Source organism: Cyclopterus lumpus, chromosome 11, assembly GCF_009769545.1.
Source record: "Cyclopterus lumpus isolate fCycLum1 chromosome 11, fCycLum1.pri, whole genome shotgun sequence".
NCBI classification, from domain to species: Eukaryota; Metazoa; Chordata; class Actinopteri; order Perciformes; family Cyclopteridae; genus Cyclopterus; species Cyclopterus lumpus.
In genome coordinates, this window is record NC_046976.1 from 10,544,979 (window position 1) to 10,562,225 (window position 17,247).

At 39.2% G+C, this 17,247-nt stretch overlaps 3 protein-coding genes across 4 annotated transcripts; 1 reads left to right on the forward strand and 2 right to left on the reverse strand.

Moving 5' to 3' along the window:
- Window positions 1-456: 456 nt before the first annotated feature.
- lrrc69 (leucine rich repeat containing 69) lies at window positions 457-2,719 on the reverse strand. The gene is made up of 8 exons (XM_034545821.1): window positions 2,440-2,719; window positions 2,206-2,332; window positions 2,048-2,120; window positions 1,369-1,564; window positions 1,214-1,285; window positions 1,003-1,104; window positions 719-898; window positions 457-564 (listed from the first exon to the last, which is right to left on the reverse strand). Exons 1-8 carry the CDS (start codon window positions 2,611-2,613, stop codon window positions 457-459), a joined length of 1,032 nt encoding a protein of 343 aa, XP_034401712.1. The 5' UTR covers window positions 2,614-2,719.
- Window positions 2,720-2,941: 222 nt separating this feature from the next.
- Window positions 2,942-7,158, reverse strand: otud6b (OTU deubiquitinase 6B). Its single transcript, XM_034546098.1, has 8 exons — window positions 6,906-7,158; window positions 6,234-6,382; window positions 5,773-5,871; window positions 5,309-5,509; window positions 4,987-5,107; window positions 4,805-4,866; window positions 4,609-4,715; window positions 2,942-4,245 (listed from the first exon to the last, which is right to left on the reverse strand). Exons 1-8 carry the CDS (start codon window positions 7,057-7,059, stop codon window positions 4,161-4,163), a joined length of 978 nt encoding a protein of 325 aa, XP_034401989.1. The 5' UTR covers window positions 7,060-7,158; the 3' UTR covers window positions 2,942-4,160.
- Window positions 7,159-8,548: 1,390 nt separating this feature from the next.
- LOC117738981 (ras-related protein Rab-5A) lies at window positions 8,549-17,064 on the forward strand. Of its 2 annotated transcripts, none has more exons than XM_034545196.1 (6): window positions 8,549-8,716; window positions 12,315-12,536; window positions 12,857-13,008; window positions 13,262-13,384; window positions 13,637-13,730; window positions 14,721-17,064. In XM_034545196.1, the coding sequence occupies exons 2-6, from the start codon at window positions 12,371-12,373 to the stop codon at window positions 14,834-14,836; spliced, it is 651 nt and encodes a 216-aa protein (XP_034401087.1). In that variant the 5' UTR covers window positions 8,549-8,716; window positions 12,315-12,370; the 3' UTR covers window positions 14,837-17,064. The 2 variants fall into 2 exon arrangements, with proteins under 2 accessions (XP_034401087.1, XP_034401088.1); XM_034545197.1 differs by having other exon boundaries at window positions 12,318-12,536.
- Window positions 17,065-17,247: the final 183 nt, after the last annotated feature.

Here is a 17,247-nt window from a genome sequence, read left to right on the forward strand (position 1 = left end):
ACATGAAAAAACCTCACTTATTCCAGTTCAAAGGTTTTAATCTAAATATAGTAAGTAGTAGTAAACACATCCACTGTGTACATAACTGGTATCCAGCTGTTGCAGTGTTAATTATATTATTGTGACTGTATGAACGCTATGCACACAGCAAAGATATATTCTACCTGCTGTCAAGCCTATATGAAGCATGAAAGCGGGATGACCAGATAGACAGTTTTCAATGCTCATTGGATGCCACCTAGTGACTGTAGAGTCAAATGGCATCTGTGGGATGTTTGAAGGACAAAATACTGGAAATCCTATCACCATATAAACCTACCTTAACACGTCTAACTGCTGCCAGGTCTGTTGTTAAATATATGTATTAACAGATCTTTGTCCAAAGTTTTTGTTTTACAAAAATGAGATAGGATAGTGATTGAGATCATGAATAGCACCTTTTTAATGAACTAGTATTTATCTTGTAGCAACACCATAATAGGAGTATCCAGCCATATTAAAGCACTTGTGTGAACAAAGAAGCGCTCGCACTGGAATAGTCCGCGAACTTTTCATTTTCATGTCCTGTAACACAAATTTAAAAAATTACAACGCACATTTAATTACAGGAGCCCCTATATTCTTCCTATATCAATAAGCCAGAGAATCATATTTTTATGAAAATAATTTCACACAATCCCATAATGTCATGATCGTAGGGCAAAAACATTCAACCAACCTTCTTCAGGTTGATAAAATGCACACACTCCAGCCAGGTGCCAAGGAAGGGCTTCTGGCAGAACGCACAACAGCTGCAATTATCCAACAGGGCGGTCAGCGTTGGGTAGTGGGGAAGCATCATGTGGACCAGAGAGGACTGCTTCCTGTCCTCCTGCAGAACAAATCTGGCAGCCAGTTCCTTGGAAACAGAGGTGAAGCAATTACACCAATACAATGTTACTGAATAAGCCCAAAGACAGTCTTATCTTAGTGGGCGATAAATATTCATGTGTGACACTTTACCTTTAACGTAAGCACTTCCACATCCTGCACTGAAGACATCGGCTCACAGCGCACAAACCTGTTGCCTTCATAGTAAAGCTTCCTTAGGGGCAGCAGGTGAAACTGCACAGAGTAATTGTCCCGTGTCATGCAGTGAAGTTGTAATTCCATATTTGTTTCCTTTCAGGAAACAGCATTGTGCCGCTGGATGAGCTAATACCGTATACTGTACCTCAACAGGGAACATGCACAACTTGTTTCCAGCCACGTCCAGGACTTGGAGTTTTGCCAATGACCCAATTCCCTGAAATGTAAGGTAAGAGTTTTGGTTATGTAAGAGACCCATTGTACTGTAACAAATTAAACATCACACCAGCGAATACCCACCTCTGGTAGGCGGGTCAGTTTGTTTCTGGCTACATGCAACTTGGTTAGGTCTTTACACTGGTACAGCTGCGGAGGTAGCCAGGACAAATTATTGCAAGTCAAGTTAATCTCAGTCAACTCGGTGAGATGACCCAACTCAACAGGGACTTCCTCCAGCTTATTGTCCAGCACACTCAGATGTCGAAGCCGACTCAAACTAATAATACAGACAGGGTTGCATATGTTTAACACATACATACATTATTCTTAAGCCCTTTGTGGCCTTCATCTGACCATTTCTTGGTATAGAGATTAAAACAAGTTTATAAATCGACAATCATTTTATTTTTGCTCACTTTAGGTTACAATATATACGTGTGTTCTGCTCCATTCTTAATTTGAGTTACATTGAAGAAGAGTGTTGAGTACTATTGTGAGTTTTACACTGACTGTTTTAATTTAAGTATTGCCCAGTTTAAGACATGCTAGACAAGTACTATGAGAGTAATCAAATGTAATCCGGTGGATTACTTTGATGGAGTAATTAAAAGTTACCTTTTTTAACAGTGTAATTTATCTGTAACAAATTATATTTCGAGTCTAGGCTAATCTTCACAACATTGCATGTGGCCTCCAATTATTTAAGCGGTCGTGTATTTGCAGGTTCTTGAACACGATGGTCCATAAATGTGGCCTATACCTTTTAATCTCCGGTGGAAGTCTTTGAATCCGGTTGTGGTTTAGATTGAGCACAACAAGGTTTCGTAAACCATCTGTAAAATATAAATAAACCAATAAGCTCTGTTCCTTGAAACAAATCGTCCAAGGTGCTCATCATTCAGAGCAGAGAGAACCCACCCATCACATCAGGTGGCACGGCTGTGATTTGGTTGCTGAACAGATACAGTTTCTTCAATGACTCCAGATGGCCCAAAACAGCAGGAACCTCATTCAAGGCATTATTTCCTAAATTCAGCTCAGCGAGCTTGCAGGCATTGCAAAACGAGAAGTATTTAATCACAAATCTGCATGGCGTGCAAAACATTGAGAGAGTTGTCTTGGAACATTTCCATCAGGTGGACGCAGACTCACGTGTCGCAGCGCGCGCAGCTTCGCAGGCAACCCGCCGATCGAGTTGTTGTTCAACAAGAGAACTGACAGGTTTGCTATTGTGGAAACACACGTGGGAACCGCCTTTAGTTTCTTACAAGTCAAATTTAAAGAAGTTGCGTTGCCATATAAAGCTGTTAACACCGACTCGGTCATTTCGTTCAAGTTTCCATGGCGACAAGACTCTTTTTGACACGTTGATGAAGGTACGCTTTGAGGAAGGAGCGGCCCCTAGTGGTGACAGCTTAGCATAGCAGGATGGTCCCACGTGCTTCAGCTTGTTGATCACACTAATGTACAATTCCCACTGCACAGCATTTACCAGTACAGGGGGAACTACTTAGTCTTTACTTAAGTAAAAGTAAAAAATACCTCAATATAAAAACTACATTACAAAGACCTGAAAAGCTATACTGTATTTACTGTTATTATTATTATTTATTATTCCTCTTGTTTTTAAGAATTGGGAAGCACTACAGACATGTCAGGGTTATAGGCAGGTTTAATTCCAAGCATGCACCAAAGGGTCAACATTTGTTTTTGTTTGGCAGAATGGTATCTTTTCGTGATTTGCAAAGGGTACATAAATAACCCACGACAACGCTTCATCAAACTTTGTTCATAAGTTTGAACCAATAGGCTTCTTTTTTTTATGCATACAGTAAATTACTGCAGTATGGTGCATCAGTGGCTCATCTTTTAGACATGTTTTGCATATATAACTTTCATAAAAATGTAACCAGCAAAAAGAACAAGAAAGTTTATATTTAAATTAATATCATTAAATAACAAAGTATAAATACTTGCAGTACAGTATTAAAGTAAATGTACGTAGTAATGTACTTTCCACCACTGATACATAACAGTATATAATGAAATGCAAGGTAATGTGTTTCATTGTAGATATTTGGTTGGCCTTCAGTGTCGTTTTTACGATAGTTAGTCATGACATACGTTTTAACTATTTTATTAAACTGACAACTTGATTTGGCCTGAGGGAGACCATTTGTGGTAAAAATGTCATGTTCATGTAGAATAAAAGAATTGTGACAGTAGTGTTTAGGTAAGTCTTTATCTTTTTGTTCAGATAATTGTTGCTAAACACCTGTTAAGAATTAAGAGATGTGCATATGGTCAGGTTCTACCATTTTATACCATACCCCCAATAATATAGCAGGGACATACCTTATTAGTATTCTATGTGTTTATGTAACAACACAAATCAGTTAATTCCAAGAACACTGCAAAAGTTCAACATCCCCCCAGTCACTCTGTTGACATTTGGAGAGACATGATTGGTTAACATCTGTTCAGCAACTACATTACAGTAGTGCCACCTGATAGGTAAGCTGTACACCATGATTGCCTCCCAAAATTGACTAAAGTGAACCCGGGGGTCAATAGGGCCAAGGCCGTCCAGTGTAAAACCATTAACACGTTACTTATGCTACATTTTATGAGCACAATGATACTGTTTTCAGAACTTTACACTCCCCACTGATATCTTTTGACTTCTAAACAGAGACATACCATTATTTATTTGAAGCCATTCTGAAAACAGCAATATTCTCTGTTAACCTTAGCGTGTCTTCAATGGGAGAGGGTGTCTTCTGCCTCCAAATACGTTTGTATTTAGGGGCCCTTAATGTGAACACACTCTGCATTACACACATTGGTAATATCACACCAGGACCAGCTGTTTCTCAGCTGTCCTCTGCACTGGTTGGGTCCTTCAGCATCTCCACAGAATTGTAGTGCTCTCCTAGTCCGTAGGCATGACGCATATAGCTGCAAATGAGAAAATATATTCTGTGAGTCAAGAGGCCTGAGATAAAACTTTCAAAATTCTGAAATGCTTTATCAGAACGTGTCATTTAATATAGTTAATGCATAGATTAAAGATATAAAAGTGTGTTTGTCTACAGCTGCTTTAGTGTGCTGCCTGATCTCCATGTTATCAATGCCTTAATATTTACATGAGGGTCCAAAACTCTTAAAGTCTTATTAACGTTCTACGTGAACAAGTACATGTAATGTTTTCAGCTTCATATATTACAAAATATGTTCCTCCTAATATAATTGTATATTTTTTTAACAATTATGCTAATGCAACCTGAGTCCCTGGCAAATAACAACATATTTACAACATACACAAGGGTGATGGGTTCACTATCAAATTCCTCCCCGATTTTTATAGTTGTGGAGTCGGCCTGGATCACTTCTATTGGCAAATGAAGAACTTGGGTCAAAGCTCGCAACTGTTGGGTAAAAGACATGAAAAAGAAAATTATTGAAAAGCACAAAGAGTAACAGCACAGTGCATCTGTCACAAACTTCCACAACTCACTTCCAGTTGTCCACCCCAAGCTGCTGTGTGCTCCACATCACTGCAGTATTTCTCAAACTCATCTGGAAACCAACACACACAAACACAAGCATTATTACTGTCACATTAAAACATAATGTTTCATATCATGGAACGATATGACGGATTGTTTCTGGAAACCAAAACAAAGATCAAAGTGTTACCTGTCGTGTACGTGTCACCAGTGTTGGTGTTGGTGAGGAAAGGGAGGAAGTCGTCAGCGTGGCCTCTCATGTGCTCAGCACTGCTGGACCGCAGTTCCTTCACATGTGTGATTAAGCCAGGCTAGAATACAACAGAGGAGAATATGTCCTCTGTGTGTGAACTTTGGTAATATCATATGTATGAATTTTGCATTGTGCTAATTTCAATTGAAGCAACAACAGTCAGTGCAGAGGCAAGAAATGTAGACATCCATTTTGCTTTCCACAGTTAGATTAGGTATTCAAACTACAGCTACAATAGTCCTATAACAAGATGGCGTACCTTTGACCGATGTGCCAGCTGATCTTCAATGGCACGATACATGCAGTGGCCATCAGAGGAGATCTCCTTGATCTGAAGCTGTTGCTGTGCGAGTTTCTGAGCCAGCTTTAAACCCTCCTGGTGCCTCACACCCTGCAGGTTTTCTACCTCGGCCTCTGCTATTCTGCTCTCTCTCTCTTTCTCCTCGGCAGCCTTCTTGTCCTGGAGAAGATCATTAAAATACAACTCATTTCATTAGTACTTCAAACCAAGACTGACACAACATTGAAAAGGAAAGCAAACAGGTGGGTGATGTAACTACCAAGTATAAATAAAATGTTATGGAATAACCTGCTATATAGGTATTGATATTTGTTCATGAGGTGTGCTTCTTGCACTGTACACTAAATGACAGTTATAAAAGCTGTGGGCAATAACAAAAAGCACTTAAAACTGATCTATTTGAGTTGGAAACTGTATCTCACCCTTCTTTTCTGGGCCTTGGTTAAACGTGGCTGTTTCCCCTCCTCTTCTTCTCCATCGTCCATCTTTATGGTCTCCACTCCATTTAACACCTCTTTCACCTTTTAAGATGGAGTGATTAGAGCTTTGGTTATATTGCCTATTGACGTTTGTCTAATAAACAGACTTCATGTCAGCATAATCAGATGCAAATGGGGAAAGAAAATACATTCTGTACATATTCAGTATGCTAATTTGTATATTTGACAAAGTACCTCCCAACCGGTCAAATACAACTAGGTGCACTTCCAATACATACATGTGTCTCGTGTAGAACAATACAAGTGTAACTACTTGTTGTGCAATCAATTATATGGGTACCGCATTGAAAGGGATACATATTTTTAAGGCAGCCGTGTTTCATGATGTATAATCTTATTGCCTAGCTAAGAGATTTGCCAGTAGTCTGAATGCAGATATTCACCTCTGTGTCGGCTGTAGATTTGAGTGGCCTCAATTCTTCCTCATGCTTCTGGTTGAGGTCAGCCTCAATTTTTGCAATCTCCTCTGTCAACTGTTTCCTCCTTTTCTTGTCATTTTTGGGGATTGCATTTTTCATGCTCTGGATTTTAGCTGAAAATTAAGCACAAGAGCAGATTGTCTGACAAAACAATACTTAAATAAAGCCTAGATACTAAATGCATAATAGAGCTCACTTATTATGTTGGTTAGAAAAGTAAAACAATTAATTAGATTGTCAGGATGATCAACAAAAAGAACAATACACTCACATATGGTATTGATGTACCTAGATATGTGATTATTGGTTAGAAGAAATAAATGCTGCTGCACCTCTCTCCATGAATTAAAATAAGTTAACCTACACAGCACGACACAAATCTGTGGGGTCACAGCTTGTATTTTGCCTTTGACAGGTGATGAAAAAATGATGGGAGTTTATTTAGAAGCTTGAACGTTTCACACCCTTTTAGTCTATTATTCACCTCATTACATTGTCATAAGAGGGTTGCTCATAATTGTCTCATGTGAAATTACATGTTCCAAACTACTAGACTGTGCTAAAGTATAATAAATAAAACAGCACATAAGATCAACCCAGCTGACAGTGAACGTGAAACCAGTAGAGGTTCGCTACCTTGCATATCTTTCTTCTCCTTGCGGTGCTGCCTTGCCAGCTGCTCCTCTGATGTCTCCACCGTCTCCTCCTCCATGACAGTTTGTTCGGTCTTTGCGAGCGATATGAAACTGGGCGCCGTTAGATATACACAATTATATTTTGTCCCTGTCATAAAATAGGCCACAACACTGGCGAGGGATAAATAAATATATATTCCACAATAAATAAAACGTGCCGCTATGGCCTTAACCGGAAAAGACGAGAAATCAGGGCGGAGCTTTCTTCTTCTAGTTGAACTTCGGAATAATCTTTGCTACAGCGTCACCTATTGGCTTGTCACGACACTACAGTGCTCTCCTGTCGCAGCCAGCTGTGATATGCTGCAGGCGTTCCTTCAAATCCTTTCTATTTGCATATATATTTATTCACCAAATGTGATAGATTTCAAGCAGGAGTTTATCTGTTGATCACATTGGTTTCTAGATACAGATTATAGATAGTTTTTTATTTAATCTACTTTTCTTTAGAATATATCACAAAATTCCACTTCACTTCCACGCATTTTCTCTGTCTTGCTCCTACATCACATCACTCTTCCCTCCAATGTTTTTTATCTATGTGCACACATACATACATACACACATACATACATACATACACACACACACACACACACACACACACACACACACACACACACACACACACACATATACATACATACATACATACATACATACATACATACATACATACATACATACATACATACATACACACACATACATACATATATGCATATACAATGCAAGATGGTACCATGTAGTAACTCTAACGGAAAGATACTGTAAACTTTACTATTACATTTGAAAATTAGCCCCTTTGACTCTAAATTACACAACAAATGTAAGCTTTAAAAATTCAACCTTCACAAATATTCAGGGAACCTTTGGGGAATGTTACCTTGGTTCTCCTGAGTTGTTAACCTTTAGAGAACCTGCTGCCGACTTGTCTGGGGGTTAACCTTCTGGGAATCGTAAGTATTCCCCAGATGTTCTGTAAATGACAAAAATAACCTTCAGGTCACATTTGTCGAACCATTTCACCTGATGCAAACCTTTAGAATATACTTTAAAGGTTGCATAAAATGTATATAACCATGCAGGAGTTTTAAGGAAGGTTACCGTTTTGCTTAGATATTTCTGTTTCACAGAATTATGTTTATTTTCTGACACCAATCATTTTTGTATTTGTCTTGTAAAGTACTGGTTACCTTCACCTCTTCAGACAGTCTGAAAAGATAAAATCATTGAACTGTTCGCAACTTTGTGTGATGGGTGTCCAAAAAATAATGGGTGACAAGCCAAGATGGTTATGAACTATTATTATTATTAAATATGTATCTATATTTATGGACACATCACAGTTTTCAAATCAATCACTATAACACTGGTGTGTGTTTGTTTGCTTGCATTTTGCACTATTGTTTCGTTAGCTATTTTAATATTATGATATTCTATTTTAGTGTATATTGTGCATTTTCCTATTTAACATTACGAAACCATTTACTAAAGCAACTATGTGTCTATCTATCGTCAGAAACTCGTTTCTCCATGGCAGACGCGCGTGTGACGTGGCGCGAAGGGGGCGGAAGAACTTGTTTGTGTTTTGGTTCTAAGGGGAAGTTGCGAGAAGAAAGAAAGGAGGAGACGTGACGGGGCTGTTGAAATTATTTTCTTGGTTTCCCACCACCACCACAGTGTCCCGGGCTCCTTGTGTGAATACTACAGCAGTGGTATTTAAAGTTCCAACCATCGTCTGGCTCTCAGGTACTTGACATGAATCTACGAGTCCAGCTGGCGAGCTGACGCTCATCGGGGACCGACGCTAGCTCGCTCTGTCGCTGGCTAGCTGCCTCCAGCTAATGTCGGGGATGTTTGACAGCAAAGGGAGTGCGTAAATACAGGCCTTTGTCCCGTCTACCCGAGAGCAGCTGCTCCTCTTTAGTGTTGACGTGGTGCCGTCAGCAAGGGACGAGTGATTCATGGGATTTGCCAACAGTTGACTGTGTGATAGCTCGCAGCTAACACTAGGTTAAATGGGTGGGATGCTAACGTTAGTGTTTATCAGTTGAGGGTCCCCATTAAATAACTTAAGCAAACCAGCACTACATTTCAATTTGATGTTGTTTTGTAGCGATACAACCACTGGCTTGTTAACCCGACGTGTGTGTTATATGCATCGTTAACCTGTCGTGGTATGTGCTTGTCTTAAAGTGGTTGGGAGGCTAACGTCAACTGTCCAGTTAAAAAGCGGTGGTGGCTAACAGCAAGCTAACCATCCAGCTAGCTAGACAATTAACGTTAAACAATTTGGAAAATGGCGCCGCGTCTGAGATCAAAACGGATAACGTTACCTGGCTGCACCTAACATGAGTGTTTACAGTCAACTAACGCCAGTCACATGTGTTGTGAGCATTGCAGCGTTTGTTGACAATCCTGTCGTGTGTCTCAGGAACCACAGTCGCTGTTTTTGCGCAGCGTATTTTGGTTTTCTTCTTGCTTTTCCTGCGTTTAAAGGAATTATTGTCAAATGCCGGACCTAATTACCTCGGAAACGATCTCTCTGCTCACTTTATTTAGCGTTGTTACCCAGGGCTTTTTTATCCAAGAGGACAGTGTTATTCCACACTCCTGTATACTGTTTTTGTATTTTAAGACAATGATTTGACGGGTGTTTTTGAGAAAATATGTAGTAAATAAATCAGCAAATTCTTTAGTATTGCAACAGAAAATTATGTTTTTACATTTAGAACTGTGGCCTCAAACTTGCCATGAACACCCCACAGAGAACAATCCAACAACAATATGTGCTTTATTAAGGTAGTTTTTGCATTGCCATTGCATAGAAAAGCATATGTGAGTATGATACGGTATCTGTATTTTGGTTAGTAAGCATATTATCTGTCTCCTGGATAATCTATTGGGGGGGACAGGGACATGGTGAAATAATTTCCATGATCAGGGACAATATTCCACAGATCATGCTCCGGACACATTTCCGCAAATTAGACATGGACTGCATTTATCTCCTGACAACAACCATCTGTTGTGCAAATTAGTCAGCAGTTCAATCCTAAATAGGTTACTAAGCAATGCATGAATGTGTGGCATGTATCCATACAGACTTTCTTGCAAATAATGTGGGTGGGTGAAAATCGTGAAAACGCATGAAAGTGGCTCTTTACAAGATCTCCTTTGATTGATGGTATTTTGTGGGCTTTTCCTCCATAATGTCATATGTAAAGGCAAGGCATGCCCATTTGTGTTTGTAACTGTGTGTCAACAATGAAAGTTCTATTTAAATGTGGGTGCATGTTTGAGTTGCTTTCACCACAGAGTTAATTGGCTGTATTTAATGACTAACTCACCACAGAGTTAATGGGCTGTGGGTGTGTGTGTGTGTGTAAATATATATATATATATATATATATATATATATATATATATATATATATATATATATACCACACACATGGGCTGTGGGGGTGTGTGTATGTATACATATATACATACACACACCCCCACAGCCCATGTGTGTGGTTTCAACACAACTCCTAGCTTTTATGAATCATAATAATCCATCCATCCATCCATTTTCAATACCGCTTATCCTCATTAGGGTCGCGGGGCGCTGGAGCCTAATAATATATTTGAGAAATTTCAGTCAGGTTTTAGAGCACTTCATAGCACAGAAACTGCCCTTCTCAAGGTAACTAATGACCTCCTTTTAGCAGCAGACATGCTTCCACTCGGCTAAATCCTCCAGCGACACAACGTATCTTTTCATTGCTATGCAGACGACACACAGATATACCTTCCGCTGAGACCTGGTGACCCAGAGAGCCTGGCTGCTGTCTTAGATTGTCTCTCTGACGTTAACTGCTGGATGGGTCAACATTTTCTTCAGCTCAATAACTCCAAATCAGAAGTCATATTATTCAGTTCCACAAACAATAACACCAATCAAGAGTCAACTTGGTCCCCTGGCTGCTTATTTATTTAAAACATGTTGCCAGAAATTTGGGTGTAATGTTTGACTCTCAATTAAATTTTGAATCACAGATCAAAAAAATTGTCCAGTCCTGCTTCTTTCAATTAAGAATAATCTAAAAAATCAAACCCATATTGTCACGCTCAGATCTGGAAAAAGTCATTCATGCACTCATTTTCTCCCGACTCGACTACTGCAACTCCCTCCTTTCCGGCATTAATCAAAAATCCATCTCCCGCCTCCAACTAGTCCAGAATGCAGCAGCTCGGCTTCTGACTGGTTCTAACAGACGGCATCACATTACTTCAGTCCCGGCCTTTCTCCACTGGCTCCCTGTTAGTTTTAGAATTGATTTTAAGATTTTGCTGCTCACTTTTAAAGCACGCCTGGGTCTGGCCCCGAACTACATCGTTGAATTGTTAGCCCCATATGAGCCAGCTCGCAGCCTTAGATCCTCCGGTGGGGCCCTTCTGGTCGTTCCAAAGTCAAGGCTTAAATCAAAGGGTGACCAAAGGGTGCTTTTGCCATCAGAGCCTCTCGACTTTGGAACAACCTACCTGAGGGGATAAGACTAGCAGAATCAGTAGCATCTTTTAAATCACTTCTTAAAACCCATTTTTATAACTGCTTTTAAGTGATATCGTCCTTTTATGCAGTTTCCCCTATTTTAGTTTGTCTGTTCTGCTTTATTTTGTATTTGTAATTTTTTATTCCTCTATTGTGTTCATTGCCTCATGTATTTTCTGAAATGTTTACTTGTATTGATGTTATGTTTTTACCTTGCTTATATGTAGAGCACTTTGTAAACTCTGTTTTTAAAGGTGCTATATAAATACATTTATTATTGTTATTATTATTATTATTAATATATATATATATATATATATATATATGTGTGTGTGTGTGTGTGTGTGTGTGTGTGTGTGTGTATAATATTATTGTAATAAGGGGCATGAAGTTTAGCCTCCATATTAAGTACTTGCAGTAGTATTACCAGCCTTTTTATCAGTCTAGTTTTATTTTGTATTATTTCAATGTATTATTTACATTTTTTGTATTGATTTTTATTGTGGCTCAGACTTGTATATTGCACAGTTTGAGTAACATAGTCTGCACCTTGTTCAGGCTACTTTTCATCCAGTGTTAATATTTGTATCCATTTTATACATCATACTGTTTGGAAGTTCAAGCCAATATCTCTATTTCCCTCTGAATATTACCCATTACTTACTACCACCACTAACTGCTCGCACAAAATAAGAACTCTCAGTAGGTTTAGATTATTTTCTCTTTTTGCAAGTGTGTCACTGTTGAACACATATTCATTACTCGTTGATAGGCCGTAAACCTATTTTCTTCTCTTGCTTCTTGCAGCAGCAGTCCTGATAGTGAGGTTTGGCACACAGGACACCGGGGGATCGGACAAGGTCATGGCCAATCGTGGAGGAGCAACAAGACCCAATGGACCCAATGCAGGGAACAAGATCTGTCAGTTTAAGCTGGTGCTCCTGGGGGAGTCAGCTGTTGGGAAGTCCAGCTTAGTGCTCCGCTTCGTCAAGGGTCAGTTCCATGAATTCCAGGAGAGCACAATAGGAGGTGAGTTTCATATCAACAAACCAGGTTATTGCTCATGAGCTGCTAGTTAGTTGTTTCGCAATTATGTGACATTTATGACGGGTGCACATTTTTTGAGGTGCTTTTTGGTATTGTCACAAAGTAAACCATTTTATTTTGTAGTCTGCATCATTGCCATAAATATATTTGATATGTTTATCTCACATAATGGAAAACTGACTGCTTTGTTGCCATATATTCAGGACCTGTACACTTATATAACATTATAAACCCTATTGTGTGTAAATATTCATTATCTAATGTTGACTCACCCCTCACCTTTTTATATTCTGTCTTTTCAGCTGCCTTTCTCACCCAGACAGTGTGTTTAGATGACACAACGGTGAAGTTTGAAATCTGGGACACTGCCGGTCAAGAGCGTTACCACAGTTTGGCACCTATGTATTACAGAGGAGCGCAGGCAGCCATCGTGGTCTACGACATCACAAACGAGGCACGTTCGTTCGCCCTGGACAAAGTTTTTAATACAACTTTTCCAACGTCTTTTTTACACTATTAATGTTGTACAGATGATACTTACCATAATCATGCCCTCAAGATAAAGTAAGATTACTTCACAACAACAAGTTGTAGGTCAAATACAGCTTGTGGCCTGGATGAAAATGTCTGATTTTGAAATTAAATGTCTTTGGAAGTTACGGATCACATGAAGGTATTGACCGATTGCACTTTTTCTCTATTTGTAGGAGTCTTTTGCGCGGGCAAAGAACTGGGTGAAGGAGCTGCAAAGACAAGCTAGCCCTAATATAGTCATCGCTCTGTCAGGCAACAAGGCCGACCTAGCTAACAAGAGAGCTGTTGACTTCCAGGTCAGAGCAAACAAACTGTCTTAACAGTCACTCTTAGTGTTGCATTTTCTTGGGATCTACTACTTCTTGTGGATATCTTGGTTTTCTCTTGGTTTGCTTTAATGTTTTTATATCCAATATATACACAACAAGTGATTAGTTACATTTGTCTTCCCAGTCAAGACTTGCAGTGTCTATACCACCATCTAATTGTTGTTTGTCACTGAATGCATGTACTATTGAAAACTCACGGTGTTTACGTTGTGTTGAAAGGATGCCCAGTCCTACGCAGATGACAACAGCTTACTTTTCATGGAGACATCGGCCAAGACATCTATGAACGTGAATGAGATATTTATGGCTATTGGTGGGTAATTATTGACACTTTATTCATAGATTTGGCAGTGCTTTTCTAGAGGGGAACCGATGGATAGATCTATAGTGATACAAACAACCCGCGTTTCAATGACTGACGACTTTTATCGGGGCAATTTGGATGAATGGTCCTGATCCGTAGAGTTTCTTTTAAAGATTTGCATTGACTGCATAACCAGGGGACATCCTCATTATACGAGCTACCTCGGAAAACACCGGTGGCAGTAACTTGACAATATCGTAGAAATTTGTTTATTTTATAAATGTCATTAAAAACCAATACTAGATACAATATGTTCCTCCTTAAATTAACCTTGTTGTATTTCGTTGGATTTAAGTGTCTAGTAAAACGGCCATCAATGTGGCATGTCTTAATAAACAATTCAGGGAAGGTGTAAATAAGTAGTAATAAATAATCTAATTATACGGTCAAAAGTTCTGATCAGTCAGAAATATATTAATATTAATAGCTATTGACCGACTGTGTGGGCCCATAGCTGGCTACTTTTTCTGTTTGACTCCATATCCTTGTGAAGTCCTGCCTGAGGTAAAAACATTCACTTTTTTTCTGTTTGCTGTCTTTTGAACCACATGTAGGTAACTACTTTGTTCTTTTGTCTAATTCTGAAAATATATAACGTAATATGCTACTTAACATCTCTCTGTCTCTAATTATTATAGTATATAAACTATAATTATATTTATTTAGCCGTGTAGCACAGGCCTTCATCACATGGTTATATGATGTCACGCTGCCTTGTTATCTACTTTGGAAAGCTCTCCCCTCTTTTGTGTAACCATAAATGTGTTTGCTTCACTGTTTATACATAAATAGGCAAATAAGTATCAAAAATAAATGAATTAATCCTTCTGTTATTTGACATTATTTACATGAAGTCATTTTATTTGTAACTTATGCACCCTGCTAAATGAAACTTGCCGTTTCTTTCCCTGTTCATTGTGGTTTGTCTTTCCCCGACAGCAAAGAGATTGCCGAAGAGCGAGCCACAGGCCGCAGGAGCCAATAGCGGGCGGAACCGGGGAGTGGACCTGACAGAGGCTGCCCAGCCGGCCAAGGCTCCATGCTGCAGTACCTAACGTGAAGAACGCCTTCCTTCAAAACAACCTGTAGAGCAGTAACTGATGCAGTGGATGCCCTGAAAGCCACCGCAGTAAAGCAATGTGTTGTACTCTTATCTCCAATTCTCTGATCGGCGAAACGATGCCCTGTGCCCCTTCCCCCCTCTTCGAGTCAATGATATTACACTGATTTCTCCACATGGCTTTTCCTCTTTCCCTCCATCATGATTCTGCTGCTACCTTGTTAAGCCCCCTAACAATTAGTATTGATAAATTTAATGACGGCAGATATTAGAGACATTTGTATGCCTTGCCTTCCATTGTCAACCGTCTCAACTTGTAGATATGAGTTTCATTTAGAGGAAGTGCTTGCTTCCCTGTTTTTGGGGTAGCTTAAGACTTTACTACTGCATTTCTAATACCAGTCTTTTGTTTCGTTTAACTTTTGATAATTTTGTTACTTATTGTTTGCTATAATTTTTTTTGAATTATGGATGCACAAACCTATATAACTTACAAGGCCTACAATAGAAAAACTCAAACCTTTGGTCTACAGTAGCACAGAAATATGTCTGTTAGAGATGAGGAGGTGTTTTCTTGTGAATCTAATAAAAATGGAAAGGGACAGAGAGAGAGAGGAACAACCCAAACCCTAAGCTCCACACCTCTCTGTCCTTTGGACCCTTTTATCTTAAAGTTAAAAAACATTTGTGGACTGTAGTCCTTTTTAGAGTCTCCCACGTGATCGTGTCCTTTCGCCTACTAATCCCAAAGTAGCACTAGTGAACATTATCTCAGGCTCCATTCTGGAGTCCTGCCTGCTTCTAGCTGTCCCAAGTGGCATTGTGCAATGTTTCACAGTATTTACTCTGTGACTTGAGAGTCTGCAAGGACCAATGCAGCACAGCAAACCCCTGTTCCACCCAGCTTTACCACACCACAGCACATGGGCCTCTGAGGGCCTCATCAGTGGCACCGCCGTCCCATCTTCTGATGCAGAGTCCCTTCATACATCTTGTTTAGATCATCCCTGTGGTTATACCTGGGTCTTTGGATGATTTAGTGTATGCAGATGACCTTTTCCATTGTGTTACCTTGCTGGACCGCTGCTGGGTTTGCACCTGGTAAAAAGAGACGGTGATGGTAGTGAGTTGCGAGTTGTAATATGTAAGGCTTCATAATCACCTTTGAATCATCATCATTTGTCATCTTCTCTTGTTTAGGAAGTGCTTTAGACACAGATGTGTGTCAACGTGTGCAAACTGGGCCTGGGCTGGCTGGCTGATGACAGATTTCATCCATAGACTCACTTGTGCGTGCGTGCGTGCGAACACACATTTGCACATGAACACGCAAGTTACATTGACTTTGGTCTGAACTTATTCAGACTTAAACAACATTGTACATAAGCGCGCACACACACACACAGTCTGTTACAGCTCTCCCTCACTTATATTGAGTGCACACTTTTTATTCCTGTCCCACACCTTCACTATAATGTTACACATAGCAACACGTACACACACACACACGCGCATACATATATGTGACCAATAACTCTTTTTACAGGTCTTACTCAAGCCTTGCACTAATGATGCTCATGAATATATCTTGTCATAATTACAGCCAGTGTGATATATATATATATAAATATATAAATAATATACTGTAAATAGGGTGTTGCAGTGTAGTCCACATTTTTTCGATTTGTCAGTGACAGGACTAATGCTTGCTAGAGAGTTGTCTAGATAATCATCAAAGAAAACTGTACAGTTAGCAGAAAAAAACAGCTAGAATCTGAGTTTGTAGTTTTGTTGCTGTTCCCTTTTCACACAAATGGTTAAATTATAATCAGTGGTGGTCTTATACATGTATGTAGTGTTATTAACAAAAAATGAAATTGCATTTATTTAGTTGTCTCTCTTGTATCTTTTTCTCAAAAGAAAAAAAAATAATATCCAAACATTTTGGTTTCTATTTTTTTAACATTATCTCTTTCTTGCATTTCACTAATTATGTTGTTGTTGTATCAGGCGGGCCAGCACTCATCGCTGTTATTAGACCCGATCATCCAGAAACACTGATGGTAAAAGCTCCAGAGGAGTCGGACACAATACAGACTGATTAACCAACTGTCTGCCCCTTCATAACAATAATTCAGTAACCTTGTGACGATATTGTAGGAACAGTGTAACAACTATCAGCTGGCACGATGGTGATTCATGAATAAATTAATTAACAAATTATAAGGATGTAAATTGTATGTTTTTTTTTTGCCGTGAACATTTAATTGCAGCCAAAAACATTTAAATTCAATTATTTTACAGTTCTGGTATGACGAAATATATACAGAAATAAATGTGATCATGTATTATTGTCATTTTGCTGTGTGTATGATGACGAACTGTTTTCTTTTTTCATGTTTGGTT